The sequence below is a fragment of the Zonotrichia leucophrys genome, chromosome 1 (assembly GCF_028769735.1).
Source record: "Zonotrichia leucophrys gambelii isolate GWCS_2022_RI chromosome 1, RI_Zleu_2.0, whole genome shotgun sequence".
In the NCBI taxonomy this organism is placed as follows: Eukaryota; Metazoa; Chordata; class Aves; order Passeriformes; family Passerellidae; genus Zonotrichia; species Zonotrichia leucophrys.
The window spans coordinates 9,543,281-9,561,613 of record NC_088169.1 but is presented as its reverse complement, the minus strand read 5'-3'; the positions used below and the strand labels follow the sequence as shown (position 1 = coordinate 9,561,613).

The following is an 18,333-nucleotide window of genomic DNA, read 5'->3' as shown; positions in this document are numbered from 1 at the left end:
AAGCTGCACCAGGAGAGGTTTAGGTTGGACAGTAAGAGGAATTTCTTCATAGAAAGAGTGATTAGACATTGGAACGGGCTGTCCAGGGAAGTGGTGGAGTCACTGTCCCTGGAGGGGCTTCAGGAAAGCCTGGACGTGGCACTCAGTGCCATGGTGTGGTTCCTCTCCAGCCCAAGCGATGCCGCGGCTGTGCGGTCCCCCAGCCTGACCAAGCGCCCTCAGGGGCACCCGCTCGCCCCTTCCCACCAACCCCCTCAGTTCAGCTCTGTGTGTGACGGCTGAAGCAGACACGATGAGGGGGAGCTCCCCGAGCACGGCCGGGGAACCTTCCCCCGCTCCCAGCCCAGCCAGGGTGCAGCCCCGGCCAGGATCCAGGGCCACGCAGGATCCAAGCGCGGTCAGGATCGAGCCCCGGCCCGGATCCAGCGCCGAGCCGCAGAGGCCGCGGGCCAGCGGCGAGCCCGGCGCTCCCTCTGCCGGGGACTGGGCCCCGGTGCAAGGCGGCGGCCGCGGCAGGGCGGCCCGGGCTTGGGTGGCCGCCGCGATGAAATTCCCGGGCTCCGTCGTCGTCTCCCTCGTCCTCTTCATGTCCGAGACGGTGGCCGCGCTGTGCCTGAGCGCGGGCTACCACGACACGGGGAACCGCATGTGGCAGACGCTGACGCTACTCTTCGCCCTCTTTCCCTGCGCGCTGGTGCAGCTCAGCCTGGTCTTCATCCACCGCGACGTGAGCCGCGACCGCCCGCTGGTGCTGCTGCTGCACCTGCTGCAGCTGGGGCCGCTCGTCAGGTCGGTGAGTCCCCGCCGGGGCCGGGGCCGGGGCCGAGCCCGGGGGCGGCTGCAGCCCCCCGGCCTTGGTGCGGTGCGGGCGGGGCCGCTCCCGCTCTGCACCGCCGCTCCCGCGTCCTGCCGCAGCCGCGGGAGGAACAGTCCCTTGGGAATGCCTCGGGCACAAACCTGGCCCCGGGGAAAGGGGCTCAGCCCTGCCGGGCCCGGAGAGCCGCCAGAGCCCCTCCGCGTCCCGCCCTGCGCTGGGTTTGCATCCCTGGGGCTTCTTGCTGATGGTTGTTTCTGTCCGCTACTGCCTCATGCGCGGCGCTTTGCTCTCAGATCGCTTCCAAGAGAGAACGGGAGATTCCTCCACTGTGTCTCCTTCTTCCACAACGATAGTACCCGTCCCATCCCATGGAACATCAGTGATGCTCTAGTCTGGCTTTGCCTTCCAAACGTGAGCTTCCCGCCCCAAATTGCTTTGGAGATTTTCTCTATTTCAGTTCAATGTCTTACTGAAAACACCCGTAGGGAAAAAAAAAAAAAATAGATGAAAAGTTACAGCAGTGTGCAACTCCAAGACAACATGTTTCTGGAGGGCATTAATTTTAAATTTATACTATTTCTTTATTTAAAAAGAAAGGGAATCAAATGCAGTGTGTATGTAGTAGAGGCTTGGAGAAGTGTCACCAACTTTTTGAAATTCCTGAATAGTGTGTAAAAGAAAGATTTGTTCACGCTAAGGAAAGGTGAACAGTTTGGATGTTACAAAATATCTTACACTTCAAAAACATTGACTTCTCCTATAACTATGCTGTTTTGCTTACTTTCTTAAAATTTTAAAGATGTTGAAGTTGTGGCTTTACAATTCTGAAAGAGCTCTGGTTTTCTAAAAGCTAAAGAACAAACTGCTTCCACCCTTTTGGAAAATAGGAGAGGAACCAAAGAGAAAGAAACTATCAAAAATTAAGTACATGACTATTGTTATTCTAAATCAATTTATTGAGGTAAGACAAGGAAAGAATCTAATGTCAAGCCAGAACATGTGAGGAAGCAGACCAAGGATTTGAGGAACAAGAAGAAATTGAAGGATCTTCTTTTCAGTTATACAAAAGAAACATAGATTTATATTTTGACCTCAACCACCAAGCATTACCTGACTTTCTGTTTCTTTTTCAACATCAAGTTTTCAGTTTACAACACAAATCTTATCTTGTGCAGAATGCAGTTCCTGCTCTCTGGTGAGCTCCCAGCTGCAGCCACTGCTGTAAAACCAGTGAGCATATGAAAGCCCTGTCCTCTAGTGTGTTGCTGACTCTGCACTTTTTCCTTTCTCAAAGATTTACAAACTTAGCATTTCCAGGAGGTTTGAGATGTTCTGGATGTGCTGTGCCAACAGCACAAGTGACAATGATGCCATAGTCCCCATGGCATCATTCAGGCATGACAAAGTGACGTATGCTGACCTCTCTCTAAACCCAGGATAACTGGAATTATAATTACTAATTAAATAGAGTAGTACATTCATACTACCTGAAAAACTTATTTTCTACTAAAGGCTGGAAGGACTCTACAAATTAAAAGTTTAATACAAACCAAGCTCTCTTTACTTCTAGGGAAATTGTCAGTTTGTAGGATATAGCACAAATGTCTGGGAAGTCAAAATGGTCTGACACAGACAGTAAAGGGTTTTGGGGTTTGGGTTTTTTTCCTTCCTTGCCTTCCTGCAGCTAAAGATTGTAATATCTGTCAGAAGAGGAAACTGATTGCTTCCTGTCAGATATAGCTCTGCACTGTAAATATTGTTGTGTTTTTAGCACACAAAATACCTTCCCTTTCCCTGCTTTGTAAGGGGGCTTCCTACCCTGTGTGGACTGGCTTACACACAAGGTGGGGGTGATAGCTAGAAGGCAAAGAGTATTTTGGCTGTATCCTCACTGCACTGTGGCTTTTACTTTTTGTAAGCTGAAAAGGACCATTGTCCTTGGAGGCATTTTACTCCATCCTTGGAGGCAAACCTCTGCTCCTTTGCTCCAGAGAATCCTGCTATTCTGTCATCTGCTTCCCTCGTGTGAAGCCTGGCTCCATCCTCCCTGCTGGGACTCCTGTGCATCCCTAGCACAGCCCAGGGCTGCTTAGGCAGGGCTGGGTCAAATTAGGTCAATTAGGACACAGACAGTGGAGCCCCTCCAGGCTCTGTCTGCTTGTTGCAGGGGAATGAAACATTTAAGAACCTTGAGGCTGTGACATGCTGCAACAGAGAGCTGGCAGCTTTGGAGGGCTTTAAAAGAAACTTAACAACAACTTTTTGACTATCTCTGTTTGATACAGCACAGTCAGGATTTCTCTGTTCAGACTTAAGTACTCAGATATCAGTGCACTGCTTTACCATCAGCCCAAATGTGTTGTGTGAGTTTTTATTCATCGTCTTAAAATCTAGACTTTTTCCCCCCTTCCTCTTTTCCTTAAAAAAAACTCCTTTAGATTTGAGGAATAGTTTGGGAATATCTTGGCAGGGAAGGAGGGTATTTAACCTTGCAAGCCAAATGATTCAGCCTATTTTGAATCATCTGAGTGATGGAAAAAAAGTACTTTCTCTCACAGAACCTTCTTGCATGCCACCACCTTCCCCAGCCACCCACACTCCACCTGCTCGGGAGGCACTCTCTGTCCTGCTGCTGCCGCTGGAAGGACTAAAATTAGGTAGCATCCCTCTTCCAGAGAGGACTTTTGGTGTGCTGTTCATGCACCCTTTTTAAATTTCTTCTCCCACTCCCTAGGAGTTTCTCTATAAATTCAGAGCAATTTGTAGAGCAAAATTCCCATTCCCCTTAGTGGCCTGGCTGTGATCCTTAGGATGCAGGCTTGCCAGAGGCTCTGCAGAGACTTGGCTGGAACAAAGTGACTGCAGGTTTCTGGGCATCATGGGGACTCCTGCAGCATTTCAGGTCAATGCCACTCCTTATGAATGCACTTTTCTGGATGCTTAGAAGATTTATTCAGGTAGGTTGTTTTGGGGGTTTTTTGTTTTGGTTTGGTTTTTTTTTGTTTGTTTTGTTTTTTGTTTGTTTGGTTGGTTGTTTTTTTTTTGCAAAAGGAGATTCTTTTACCACATGAAGTAAATTATAACAGAAGAAATTATTTAAAATAGTAGCCATTGTCAATGAGAGGTTTATTACTTTTGTCTTTTCTCTAGGGAAGGTCATGATGAGCTTTCTGGCTCAGGCTGCTCCTGTGCTAGGGTTTGTCTCTTTGTTCCCTTCATTTGGGTGGCACTTGTAGCACCAAAGTCACCTTGAGATTTGAAGCACTGCTGCAATTCCAATACATAATTACTGGATGTGGTTTTGCTGGTGTACTGCTCTACACTTAAGGATTTCTTCTAAGTGTAAATAACGCCTCAGAGAATCAGGGAATTGTTTAGGTTGGAAAGGACCTCTAAGATCACTGAGTCCAACTGATAACCCAGCACCACTTTGTTCACCACTAAACCATGTCCATGAACACCACATCCACATGCTTTTGAACATTCCTAAGCATGGTGGTGCTTCACACCACTTCCCTGGGCAGCTTATTCCAATGCCTGACTGCCCTTTCAGTGAAAAAATCTTTATTCATATCCACCTGAACCTTCTCGGGACCAACTTTACACCATTTCTTCTTGTCCTGTCTCTTGTTATCTTGGGAGAAGAGATTGATCCCCACCTCAGTACAACCTCCTGAGGAGTTGTAGAGAGCAATAATGTTCCCCCTGAGCCTCCTTTTGTCCTTACATTCATAATAGGCACCACAGAATCCCCTGTTAACCAGCTTGCCCTTTTCAATTCTTCAAGTAACAAAAAGTTCAAGAGCTGAAGTGCAGATTTCCAACAAACTGACTTGGCCAGTCTGGGCTTAGTCACACACTGGGGGTGTTGGTGGTGCTGGGACTGTGAGTCTGCTCATGCAGGGACTCCTCCCACCTGATTTACTGAAGACTCTACTGAACTGGCATCATCAAAAGAACCTGGCAGTGCTTCCTTCTGGTACCAGCTTCATGGAGAGGGAAGTTTTTGTGACTGCAGGTGTCTTTGGAACTCTGTTCCCTGGTGCTCTGTTAGTGCAGTGTGAGCCCAGCCTGTTCTGTGTGAGGAGATGCAATCAGGGGAGGGCTGGGTCAGCAGAAGGATGAACTCCTGCAAAACAAATCTCAAGTAAATATAACAGGCCCCCTATATAGAACACTAATGACTGTTTTCCTCAGGTTATGATAGGACAAGGATATAAACAATAGATTTTTTTTTGATGGGATCAGGCTTTGTTTCTCAAGGCATAAGGAGAAACAATTACATGTACCATGTAGACAGCAAATGCAGGAGGAAGCTTGCATCTGACTGCCGGAGGAGCTGCTGCTATGCCAAAGTTTGATTCTGTGAGCTGCAGGAAGTAAAAAGAAAAAACAAAACCCTCAATTTTTTTACAGTCATTCATGTTTTGGGCATCTAATTCTGCAGTTTGAAATCTAATAAGCTCTAATGGTGCAGATACTGTTTCAGTGATATTGTGCAGAAACCTTGTCCCTTGTGAGTGGTCTCCCTTTGCTAGTGACCTGCTTAAAAGTTCAAAATAGAGCAGGTCTAAAAACTTCCCTTCCCTTTCTTCATCAGCAGATCTCACTGTAGGAGATCCTCCCAGCTTTAAACTTTACAACTCTTGATGTGCCTCCCTCTTTTCCAGATGGGAAGATATGTTTAGAGTCTCTTCAGGCTATTTATTTCCTTTATTCTTGAGCAGATGTGTTAGGTGTCCATGGTGAGGTGAACAGGAAATCAGTGCAGGTAAAAGGTAGAACAGTGAGTGAGGAGCAGATCTTTGCCTGGTGCAGGTAAGTAAATCTGCAGGACTGACAAGTCTCTTGCATATTTCTCTAAAGAGAAGGAATTAGTGAAAATTTTCTATCAGAGAAATCTACTTGTACATTTACAGAGGGTGTGTATGGATAGGTCTCAAATAGCCATTTGTTCTTGGAGTGCTGGTTGGGTGTGGAAAGTTCCCTGTTTTCATTGCTTTCTCCCCCTTCACACCACCATTATTTTGCCTGTGTTCCAATCCCACGCATCCATGATAAAAGAGGGAATGAGGTGCTCACTCTCAGCAAGTATATAAGGGTAGGATTATTCCTCCTACTTACTGTGTAGAAGACAAATGTGTTGGGGCTGAATCACTCTTTGTGAGCACCATCAGGATCCCTGGAAAAGTATGGCTCTTCTTTCTGCCAGGATATGGCAGCCGGGGAGAAAACAGCACCATCCTTTTCTTACCTCTTAACTTTCACTTAAGAAAGTAGATCTGACTTTTTTTTCTCAGAGCAATTTTAGTTCCTGCACAGCCAGTGCTGGGGTTGTCAGTGCCAGTTGTACATGCAGAGGACACAGGCAGCTGCTTGCCTTCTGCTCTTGACACTGTGTGAAGGGCTCTTGGAGTGGCCCTAAACATCATTGGATTGTGCAGAAGTTGGGATCTCTCACTCCTGTCCCTCTGGAGCAGAGCAGCAGTGAGGCTTCTGTGGAATTCACCATGCTGCAGGAGATTGTAACTGTGGGGGAAAGCTGCCACGAAGAAATCCCCTTCTTGCTGTGTCTCTTAGTTGTATTTCATGCTAAAAAGAGCAAGCCAGGCAGTTCATTTAAAGACAAGATGCCCAACCCCTCAGCATGTGCTTCATAGGCAAAGCCACAGTCTGACACAGCAACAACATAGTTCTAGACCCTTCTCATCTGCATGGTCATTCAAGTGCCTGTGCCCCTCCCACACTTTATTCCTTAAACTTTTAGATTGGTGCTTGTTCTTTCTGGTGTGTCAGCTGCCAGTCTGCTCCTGCTGGAGGCAGTTGCTTGGGCAGTGGCACCAGCTGAATGCATTTGGTATTTGTCCCAGAAGGCCTGACTTCCAGAAACACTCTTGCATGTGACTGGCAGGGCCTGGGAGAAAATGGGCATCATTATCAATGTAATCTGAATGCTTGCATATAGCATTTTTATTACTCTGTTGTAGTGGTAAAAGCCCCATTTAGCTCTAAGGTTTGCTCATCAGACCATTTCACATTATGTTTGCTTTTCTGTATGGTCAAAAATTCCCCATCACAAACAATATCCTGCTACTTAATATCCAGCTAATAAATAAAAATCAAATGCTTGCTCCAAAACTCTGAGTTTGGTTGGTTATAATGTTTGCTATTGTAGTAGTCTCATCTCCTTAATGGGATCACTACATATTTTTTTTGATGGGTCCCTAGACTATATCTGCTTCTAATCACACACAGCAAGAGTTCAGAGCCTGATGCTGAGATCCAGTGTTCTATAATATACTCAGACTTGCCCTCAGCTCAGGGTGAATGCATGGCTGTGAATACTAAATGAGACAAAAATGGTCTCATTTTTTTTTGGAATAAAATCGATTTGCTGGTTTCAGAATCTATGCTGGCTTCATAAAGCCACAGTGCTTTATTAATTTTTCACACTTTCTTTTTGGCTGTATGGATTCTTTCATGTGGAACAAGATTGACAGGGAGTGAAAAGATTAATGAGGGGAAGACAGAAAGTCACCTCTGTGAATGGAGCATCCAGAGCAGCAGGAATGTTGAATAGCTTTAGTCATAATGATAACTGAAGCCTAGTGAATCAGGAATAGTACTACACAATCCCAAAACTGCTCTTCATCTAGAGCATTTGAAACTTGCTAGTGGTCCAATTAGAGAAAAAAAAGAAGTAAAATTAATTAAATTAAACAGTAGTTTGGGTTTTTTTCTTCTCCCTTCGCCTTCATCTTGTGATGTCACCTGTTCCATGTTTGTTATTACTTCCTAGACAAGGGTGAATATTTCCCAGTGTGTTTTGGGTCCTGTGTGATGCCCAAGCCTGCCCAAGGACAGGCACCCTTCATACCCAAGGAGTTCTCTTAGAACTACTCTTCATGAGTAAACTTTATGAAACTATGAACTAGTTTTCAAAAAAAAATTGCCAGTTAAAAAACAACCATTGGAAGGAAGTTGAGAAAGATGTTCTTTCCTTGCAGATATCTCTCTGGGGCTGTTATCTTCTTTTATACTCAGGAGCCAGATTGTCCTTGTTGCTGCAGCATTTTCTGGAGACAACCTTTTCTGTTCTCTCCCAAATGTATGGATTTATCTCTGTGCGTGGGTGAAGGCAGCAAATAGTGTAACAATATGTAATTTATGAGCAGAAGTGTATGTGCTGGCACCAGTTTGTTCCTTGGGAGTTAGCTGGCAGTAAGTTAGACCTGTATAAACAAGAGGCTTTGGCTCCCACTGTGTTTAAAGTATGAAGAGCTGCAGCAACTGGAAACACTGCATCTTCTGAGTTAGAATCTTTTTTGCCAGATTATGTTTAATATTTCTTTAACAGAACAGTAAACACAAGCCCACTTGAGAACTAAAGCTCCTATTCTTGTGCCTTTAAAAAAATAATGTTGATTTCAAGGGTTGTGAGGCTCAAAACTACTCCTTCTCACTGGTCTTGCATGTTACTGGTGTTTTGAACCATTGCTTGGTAAAGTTTTGAGGTATGTGTACCTGCTTATACCCCAAGCTTCCCCCTTCAGATGTTTTAAGGCAAAGGTATGAAAAGTGGGTTTGTTGCCATGTCCCATTAGCATGTCACAGATGTATCAATAACATAAAGAAAAATACATGAGTAGCTGAAGAAACACACTTCCAATTTAGGTCCTGGCTTTGGCATCCTTGTAGTGGATGAGCAGTTTAAGGACTTTAATGGGATAGCAGAGAGCAAGGGCTGCTCATAGGAAATAATTAAACCTCCTCCAAAGTCTGAGTACTAGAAGCAGCCCAAAGGGCACTGCCAGGTTCCTGCCCTCTAGTAACATGTAATTTTTGTTTTAAAGAATGAAATCTGTCATATTCCAAGTTTACCAGGAGGAGAAAACCTGCAGACTTTGCTCTATGAAAAAATGTCTTAGGATTTAGTATGTGACTGCTTAGAATGCCAGGAACTGGGGAGACCTTTCCTTCTTTCATTTTTCCCTGTTACTCTATCTCCTTGTTTGCTTGTAGGTGTGTGGAAGCCCTTTACATTTACTTCCATGCTGGCAGAGTTGAAGATCCCTATGTGAGCATCACCAAGAAGAGGCAGCTGCCCAAGGATGGGCACTCAGAAGAAGTGGAGAAGGAGGTGGGACAGACTGAGGGCAAGCTGCTCACACACAGGTCTGCCTTCAGCAGGGTCTCTGTCATCCAGGCCTTCCTGGGCTCAGCGCCCCAGCTCACGCTCCAGCTCTACATCTCTGTCCTGCAGCAGGAGGTCACCGTGGCCAGAAGTAGGTGGAGCTGTTGGTATGACCTTTTTGGTGTTTGGGTGGGAGAACAGTCAGTTATAGCTGCCTTGCACAAGAACCAAGATATCTGCAGTGGGTTTCATCTCCCTGGTAGCTTTTGGTGATGACGTTGCTTTCAAGTTTATATAGTCATGTTCTAGACTATGGCACCTTCTGTGGCACACTTGGGTTGCTGTAAAAACACTGATTTGATAAAGTGACCATTATGGTGTGAGAGGGAGGCAGCTGGAGGGACTGAGCTAACCCTAACCCTAACCCTGAGCTGTCTTCATGAAGAATTTTAAAATTACTTCTGTTCCATTTTGTTTTTTGAGCAAAACTTTCTGGAAAATTCCTTGAGGTACACTGCAGAGCATGTTTTGTCATGCTGCCTCAGGGAAGATGTACTTTTAGGAGTGCAGTTTTAAATATGAACTGAGTACATGAACTGTCTTTACTTGTGCCAGACTCTGATTCTGGAATCAAAAGTCAGGGCTCAGTAAGCTGCTGTGCAAGTGTGGTCATCTCATCTCTGGACCCAAGCTGTTAAGCTTTCACCAACATGGGCTTACCAGGACACTGCATCTTGTGGAACTCAGCATCTTGCTTCTATGATATGCTCTTGATTTTCTGGCACACTGCTAAATGGAGAACCATCATGGGACAATCAGCTTTTCAGTGTGAGAAAGGACTTTGGCACCTGTGTGAACTTGAAGGTGCATTTCCACTGAAACACTAAATAGCTCTTGTATCTCTAAGGCCCTGAGAAGATCTTTACACAGCTAGGGAGGCTGAGGCTAAGGTGCAAGTTACTAATTGAAATAAAGTCAAATATAATAGTAATAATAATAATAACCATCATCATAATCATAATCATAATCATAATAGTAGTAGTAATGAAGGGAATAGAGAGGGGTGGAGGGAGAGAGGGAAAAGAATAAAGCCCAAGAAAGACAAGTGATGCACAAACCATCACCCAGCATTGATTGGCTCCTCCCAGACAACTCTCCCCAGTCAATACACTGAGTATGATACCAATGGTATGGAATATCCCTCTGGATAGTTTGGGTCATCTGTTCTGGCTGCGCTTCTTCACATCTTCTTGTGTACTTCTTCACTGGCAGAGTGTGGGAAACTGAAAAGTCCTTGACTTAAAGCACTGCTGAGCAACAATTAAAACAGTGTGTTATCAACATTATTCTCATACTGAATCCAAATTCAGCACTGTATCAGCTACTAGAAAAAAAATTAATTCTACCCCAGCCAAAACTAGAACATGATAGCAATAGTTTCTTGGAAGACATTATTCTTTCAAGTCCCTGAGTGAGACATTACTCCTTCACATCCCTGAGTTCTTCATGAGTAAGGTAGGTCCATCAAATAACCATGGCACTTATGATGTGGGATGGAGACAATGTGATTGAATCCTTTGCTGAACTGTGCAATTATCAACATTTCCAGTCGCTTTGATGTAGATGGCATTTACTTGAGAAAGGTCACCTTTTTAATGTCTTTCTTTTATTACTGGTTTTGACCTTAGTGATCATGATTTACAAAAAGTCCTGCGTTCTAGATTATCAGAGAATTGCATATTTAATAATCATTTGTAATGCTCTATTGCTTCTAGCTTATCTCTGCTGAGATAAGTTGTAATCACAAACTGATAAGTGACATTCCTTGGGTGAAATCACCAGAGATAAGCTGGCTCACCAGAGTTTGGTGAACCCACTTGCAAATGCAGCAGTTTTTTCATGCTTCCCAGGAGCATCTCCATACAGATGTAATTCTAAAATACAGAAATGCAAAGGAAAAGAAAGTGTTAGGAAAGGTGTCGATGTCTGTTAGAGGTCATTCATCAGAGAAACAGGAGTCCTAGCCATATTCTTGTTGTGTGTCTCTTATCCAGCCAGCCCAGTTCTTATTCCACACTTCAGATGTCTTCAGCTTCCCTGTTCTTTGACACTGGTCCTCCAAATTTCAGGCTGTCCTCCATTTGCATCTGTTATAATGATCACTGTCTTGTATTTTGATTTCCATGCGTTTTGTCTTGTGTCTTCATCAATCTGTTATTTTTCTGGATTCCTACAACCCTTGTCATTCTGTGTAAATTCTGCTTGTTCAGGGTAATGAGGTTGATATCACCTGAGAACCTGAAGCTGTTTTACCATCATGCTGGGGGCATGGCATGTCCCTTTCAAATCTGTTTGAAACTCCTTAGTGCTTCCAGTGTTGACTTGAACACTTGTGAAAAGAACATGCATCCTTGATGAGCCCTTTGTCAGCCAGAGCCATGCTGCAAATTTCTTGTGTACTTCATGGCATTCATTAATTTCTCTGGATGTTTTCTTATGGATTATTGGGGTCTTGCCAGTGTCTGGCATTCTTCAAAATTGCCATTTCACAGTCTGACAAAAATGTAAGATCAAGACAAGTAGAGAGCTGCAAAAGCAGGACCAGCTCTTGAGGTCAGTGATGAGCAACATAAAGCTTTGGTGACTGTTTATTATGAAAAGTGTAAAAGTGTTGGATGTAATGCAACATTGGAAACCCACATGTATTAGCCTAATCTGAGTCCTAGTTCTATTTTGTATACATATAACTGTAGTATCTACAATAGATCTCAGTGGTACTTGTGAAGCTCACCTAGAGCAGAATTCACTATCTTAGCAGTTTTTGAAGTGGGAAGGACCAGGTCTTGAAAGGACTTCAGCTGTAATAACAAAACACAACAAAGCAAATCAGTGCCTCCCTGGATGACTCTGTGAGTGTCCACCTCTGATTTGTAAGTAAAAGCCCTTTGGGAAGAGGAAGGAAGAAGAGAAATGCCACCTTTATAAGGACTATTGGAGGATTTGGAAATGTTCCAGGGGAAAATACTTTGCGTTTTAAATTTACATTTCTTTCCCTGCTCAGGATGAGTAAAAGCAACAGTGTCACCCTCTGGTATTTCCCTTTGTGGTTCCTTCAAACCATCTTTCTCACAGAGTTAAAAATTATGTTTGAACTGAAGGTTTGGTGACAATGATGAGCTTTTAGGAAAGAAGTAGGACTGGACTAGTGTGTTAAACCAGAGTCAGCGTGACTTATTTTCTGTCAATGGAGAAATGCCTCTTTTGAAGGCTTGAGTTTACAAGATAGGTTTGAGATTAATATAGATTCCCTAAAGTGAAAATGGGGAATAACATCAGTGTTTCAGCTTGTCAAAGCAGAAAGCAGGCAGAGTTCCAGCACAGCAGCACTCAGTCTCCAGTGGGTACATCTTTATGTTCCTTTACTCTGAGAACATTCTTTTGCTTCATGAGCTGCTGGAATTTATGTTCTTTCACAGCTCAGAACTACAGGAAAGATTTTGTAAAAAGCCATAGGACATCAAGCAATATTCTTGACTGAACTCACCCATTGTTCTGCTTTCACCTGATGTTTTTCCAAGACATAACAATTAAAAATGCCCAGCTCTATGTGTCTTTTGCACATAGGTTTACTGTCACATGGTTATTTTAAGTTATTATCAGAGACATCACTCAGTGCTGTAAGAAAGATGTAGAAACTACTGACTACCTACAAACAATTTCAGCATAAACATTTTCAGAGAATATATGCACCACCAAACTGGCATGTACAAAATTACCATATAAAATGATAAATGTTTTTCACCTTACTGAGTGCCTTGGGAAATTAGATGTAAAGACTTAATTATTTTCCAGAGTAATTCAGAGGTGTTTGTGGGTCATAATGGAAAAGAGATTAGCTGAAATGATAGAGAAAATTCTCTTAAAACGTTGCTAGAGGTCTTAAAATACATTTGTTTCTCCCAAAAGATTGCATAGAAATTAGTGACTTATAATTAGAAAAAAACCCCAAACCCTCATAATTTTGGCCATATAGCTGTAGCAAAACAGGGAATTCAGTTTATTTATAGGATACAAATGTTTATTTGTAGGATATTGGCACACAAACCAATTGAAGGCTGCAGAAAACACTGGTTGCTAAGCATTGCAAATGTAATTGACATAATTAGGAATTCCAAACTCTAATTATTATATCTGAGGCAATATCAGCTATTCAGCATGTTTGTAAAAATTGTGAACAAATATTTATATAATTGTACATGCAAATACAAAAAAAACCGTGGACAGTTGGCATTTTTTTTATTCTCTGTGTTCAGTATTCATGTACATTTGTACCTACTTAATAAGGCAAGACAGGATGCCCTCCTGCTGTGCCAGGTAACATCTGGTCTCTGCCTTCACTTTCTACAGAATTTAAATGTGAAACCTACCTTTCAGGGATTCTGGGTAGGTGGGAGGTGATGAAAATTAATCTGAATTTAAAGACATTTTTAATAGGAGTGGGTCTTTTTTAATGCATGATACAGATTAGTGTATAAATAAAATTGATGTATAGGAAAACAGTGCATGCAGGTGAGTAAATATCTCTCTACACAGCCAGAGACAATGGGGACAGTATTGGGTTTAAATTCCTTCAGCTTTCAATTTTGAGCTGTATCACATAGCTTTTTTGTGATTTGCTTTGACACAGAATTTCACAAGCACCAAGTTATCTGCATGTCCAAGTTACTCCAAAGTTGCAGCTTCTATTTTGCAGTTTTTCATCAGTGTGGAAAGGGAGTAGCACCCCGGTTCCTTGTGGAGTATTGTGGGAGTTAGGGAGCAAGTTGGATGCTGTAATTACTGAGCTGTGAAATTACCAAGGACAGCCTATGTATGAACAGCCCTGGGCAGGGGGAGGACGGACAGACACTTATGGCTGCTGAGTGCCTTCTTTTTCTCACCAGCTTCCTGAATAACTATCAAGCAGGGACCAAAATAGGAGGTAGGATTAGAGTCATGTGCTGGGTTTTGCTGGGGTAGAGTTCATTTCCTTCGCACTAGTATGGGCTGGGAATGGCTCCTGTGGCATTACACGCTGCTGGGAATTCCCAGGAGTGCAGCGACAATGCCTGCAGATGCAATGCCTGCTGCTAAGATGAAGCTCCTGATTTGTCTTTTCTCTCTGTAGGTGTTTTTATGGTGCTCTCTCTCCTCTCGATCGTTTACGGCGCCTTACGCTGCAACATCCTGGCCATTAAGATAAAGTACGACGATTACAATGTCCGTGTGAAACCTGCCGCCTACCTCTGCATATTCATGTGGAGGAGCTTTGAGATCGCCACACGAGTCACGGTGCTGGTGCTTTTCGGTTCAGTCCTTCAAATCTGGGTTTTTGTCGTCGTGCTGCTGAATTTCTTAGGGTTCTTCCTCTACCCCTGGATTCTCTTCTGGCTTAGCAAGTCGCCATTTCCTGAGAATATAGAGAAGGAATTGAGCAGGTTGGGCACTACCATCGTCCTGTGCCTTCTCACGTTCCTGTACGCTGGCATTAACATGTTCTGCTGGTCGGCAGCGCAGGTGGAGCTCAGCGACCCCGACCTGATCAGCAAATCGCAGAACTGGTACCGCATGACCGTGTACTACATCGTGCGGCTGATGGAGAACGCCTTCCTCCTGCTCATGTGGTACATCTACAGAACTGACTTCTACCTCTATGTCTGTGCCCCTATGCTGTTCCTGCAGCTCCTGATAGGTTACTGCATGGGCATCTTCTTCATGTTGGTGTTCTACCAGTTCTGTCACCCATGCAAAAAACTTTTCTCCTCCAGCGTTACTGAAGCTTTGTTGTCCTGTTTCAAGATTCTCTACTTAATTTGCCAGCATCAAAAATCCTCTCTACTGACAGGCAACGTGGTGATAAAATCTCCTGAAAACACTGATGAGGCACGGGGCAGTAGCAAGACGATAGATTCCCAAAACAGGAATATCCATCAAAGTGTTTCTTCCAATGCCTAGTACAATTGGAAGCAAGTAGGTGCCTTTGGAAGGTGGCAGATCACCTGCTGGGAGCATTGTGTATCTTAGACATTGTGTCTTGTGGGTAGGATTTCTTTCTTGCAGATGTAGCACTGCATGATGGCTGACATGCCTGTTTTTTGTGGAGAGCAGTGTATGAGTATTTGTGTTTGTGTATGGAGAGCAATCGTTGTTTGTATATTTCTATTTCAGAGCCTTTTTGCACATAGGTTTATTGTCACATGCTGATTTTAAGTCATTTTTGGAGATATCATTCAGAAACTGTCGTGATGCTCACCTTACTCAGGAAGTCTGAGGATGTAAGGCAATGACTTTTATTTCAGACAGGATGTCCCATGGCATGCCACCCTAGCATGGAAACAGAGCTTAGACCTGGACTATGTATGGATTGTAGCTGTGGTCTGCTTTGATCAAATTGCAGACTATTTTACACTCTAATCAGTGTAATAAGATAATACTTCTCTCAGTGGTAGTAGAATTGGACTTGCACAATGCACTGTAGTCTGGGTTGCCATGAAACAGCCAATTAGCCAGCACTGACACAGAAATGTGACTGTTACTGAGGATGGACAGAGGGGTTATTGGCTTTGCACTGTTTCACCCTTCATGTTTACTGCTTGTTAGTAAGGGAAGTAAATTTAACACATTAATTGTGATGTTCTGGAATAGCTCATTTTTCTCTCATTATTATTTCTTTAATACTTTGTGATCTTCTGGTGTCAGGGTGGTGTTCTTTTTATATAAATATCTGAGGCTGGGCAGGCAGTATGTACCAGTCATGTAGGTGCTCTTCAGTGCACATCTCCAGGGAGTGACTCACCCCATATCAAAATGTAGATGATAGGAATCACTCTCTGGAGACCTGTTACTCAGTGTTAACCAGATGCCTTCACAATTAGTTCTGACTATCCATCTGACTTTTAGATGGCTGAAGTTAGAGAGATGAGCACTTCCCCTGATCATCAGGGGTTTGGTAGTGCCCCAAGTAGGCAGCTCATTGACTTTTTGTACTTGCATAGAAGACACTGGTTCCTTCTTTTTTGAGCTGTGATTTGTTATGATTAGTTTAATATCATTAATTCAAAACCCTCTGACTTCTTAACCTCAGAAGTATCACAACCCTGAAGTCTGATACTGAAGTCTGAAAGAGAAAATGGAAGTCATTGACTTTTTGTTCTCAGCAATACATCACCACAAATAAAAGTGTTTCTGTGTTTTTTAAATTTCTGAGAAAGCTTTAGCAGATGAACACACAAGAATTTAGTGAAAATACACAGACCCATATGTATTTTCACAAATTAAGTGAAAGCATTTTGCACTTTGTTTGCTTAGCACCTTCCTAACATTTCTTTTGAGTGTTACACATTATGGCTGTTCATGGAAACAAATAATTGATGACCAAAGCATCTCCCAGTGCTTGAAGCTTAGTCTCCATTCTGTCCTTATGCAGGATGTGAAGTTCTTAATAGGGATGACGTCATCATAATTGTTTTAGAAGTGTCTCAAACTCAGGTCTTGGGTCATTTTTAATGAAATATGTCACCTGCAGTGCTGCAAAGACATAACCTGCTTTTATTTTTTTCTTTACTACAGTGTAAGTGAATGTCTTCATATTTCAGTTTTATTATGGAGTTATGTTTTCATTTTGCTAAATATGTGTCTATGTATGGTATGTGTATGTAGATGTCATTAAATTATTGGTGGGTGGTAATGGGATTGTTGGCCTGATTTTGCCATGGGAATGTGCCTCATATCTGGGGAAGACACCAAACACCTCCGTTCTAATTTCTCTGAGGAGAGGAGAAAAGAATAGTGAAGTGACTCCTTGAAGACACAAGGGTGTTTCTCTGTACCTTTGTATGTGAAAGTACAGTACAAGATTTCTCTGTGCTTTTCTAGATGTAAAATATTATTGCTTTTTCTTTTTCAGTAGAGAGTTAAAGAAGCAAGGGAGAAGGTAACCTTTTCTTCCAAACCTGTGGAATTCAGCCCACAGGCTCAAATTTTCTGGTGTTCTTATCCAAAACTGAGTATCTGTCTTTATAGGGGGATACTCATCAGTATCAATAATCAGGGAATTACAGTGGCTGCCTATCTACAGATGTACCCAGGTCAGAAATGTTAGTCTTTGGGGGAAAATTTTAAAAGTGGCTTCATATGTAGTGGTAGTTCATATGTAAAGAGAGAGCTTAAAGCAGAATTTGGACACTGTAAGTGGTGGTGCTGTTGTGATTGTGCCATTTGGAAACAGTGAAAGCTTCACAAACCTCAGCCAGGTTGGTGCTACAGTGAAGGCAAATGTAGGAGAGGTGCAGAGCCAGGAGCCCAGGATGAATACACAGTGAGCACCATTAAACCTCACAGAAGACTCTAGATACATATTTAGAGAGGGTGTCACATTACTTCTTATTTTTATACCAGTCTCCTGAAGTGCATGCATAGGGAGATGAATATTGAAATCACTGTTATGAGAGGGGAAAAAAAGAGTTTATATGGGTTCTATTGCTATCCTATGGTTTTGCCGTAGTTGTGCAGAATAACCAAATACAGTTCAAACACTTCTCCAGCACGGGGGGCTGTTGCTGTGCAGTGCCTGGTGTCACCATGGCCCAGGGTGGTTTATCCAGCTGTGCTGCCACTGCTGCTGAAAAGTGCAGGAGGGAGTCAGAGACACAACGATGCTGTGTCAGACCAGGGCTTGAAGGGAGCAGCTGCTTTTTCTGAAGTGTGCTGTAAAGCTGGGAGAGGCAGTTTTTCTCCAGATAATGGAGGGTGTTGTTATCAGTACATCCAGTGGCTGCATGAAGAAGACATGAGACATGAGAGTATGAGTACAATGTCTGTGTATGAATGAGTGATCTCTTGCTGCAAGTTCACTGTGCTTTTACTCTCCTCTATAAATGTTAGAGGGGCCTGTGTGTTCCATGGAAGGGTTTAGGGCTACTGCTGACAACTCTACTCTTTTGAGTAGTCCTGAGTCACAAAAAGGATGGCTCAGCAAGGATTATTTGTGTGTATAAGAGTATGCAAGATCTGACACATGGGTTTTCTTTTATACTTGTAAAACAGCACCAATTAAAAAGTTGAAACTATCCCTCAAGTTGTGTTGGTGTCAGTTCTTAGTGTGCTGCTTTCAAGAAATCTGAAGTAGAGGTAACAGAGCACACTGTCATCTGTCACCTCATAGCAGCAGAAATGTTTTCAAGAAGACCTGACAGAAGAATTAATCTGTGACTGATTTAGGAGCTCTTTACCCCCATGCTTCCATTGCTGTTTAGAAGAACATTTTGTAAGAGGGGGGCAGTTTAAGAGGCCAGTGTTGTATGGAACAAGATTAGTGTAGCTTATTCATTGTCAGTGTGAGAAT

The 18,333-nt window shown here is 43.2% G+C and overlaps 1 protein-coding gene across 1 annotated transcript; it reads left to right on the top strand.

Moving 5' to 3' along the window:
- Positions 1-314: 314 nt before the first annotated feature.
- On the top strand, positions 315-18,052 carry XK (X-linked Kx blood group antigen, Kell and VPS13A binding protein). Its single transcript, XM_064706805.1, has 3 exons — positions 315-789; positions 8,840-9,102; positions 14,119-18,052. The coding sequence occupies exons 1-3, from the start codon at positions 545-547 to the stop codon at positions 14,943-14,945; spliced, it is 1,335 nt and encodes a 444-aa protein (XP_064562875.1). The 5' UTR covers positions 315-544; the 3' UTR covers positions 14,946-18,052.
- The last annotated feature ends 281 nt before the right edge of the window (positions 18,053-18,333 follow it).

What these genes read in the sequence shown, in the direction of transcription:
- XK (XM_064706805.1), top strand. Translation starts at nt 545, where the DNA reads ATGAAATTCCCGGGCTCCGTCGTCGTCTCCCTCGTCCTCTTCATGTCC. An exon ending in CAGCTGGGGCCGCTCGTCAG is followed by an intron (nt 790 to 8,839) that starts GTCGGTGAGTCC and finishes GTTTGCTTGTAG; the next exon opens with GTGTGTGGAAGCCCTTTACA. An exon ending in GGAGGTCACCGTGGCCAGAA is followed by an intron (nt 9,103 to 14,118) that starts GTAGGTGGAGCT and finishes TTCTCTCTGTAG; the next exon opens with GTGTTTTTATGGTGCTCTCT.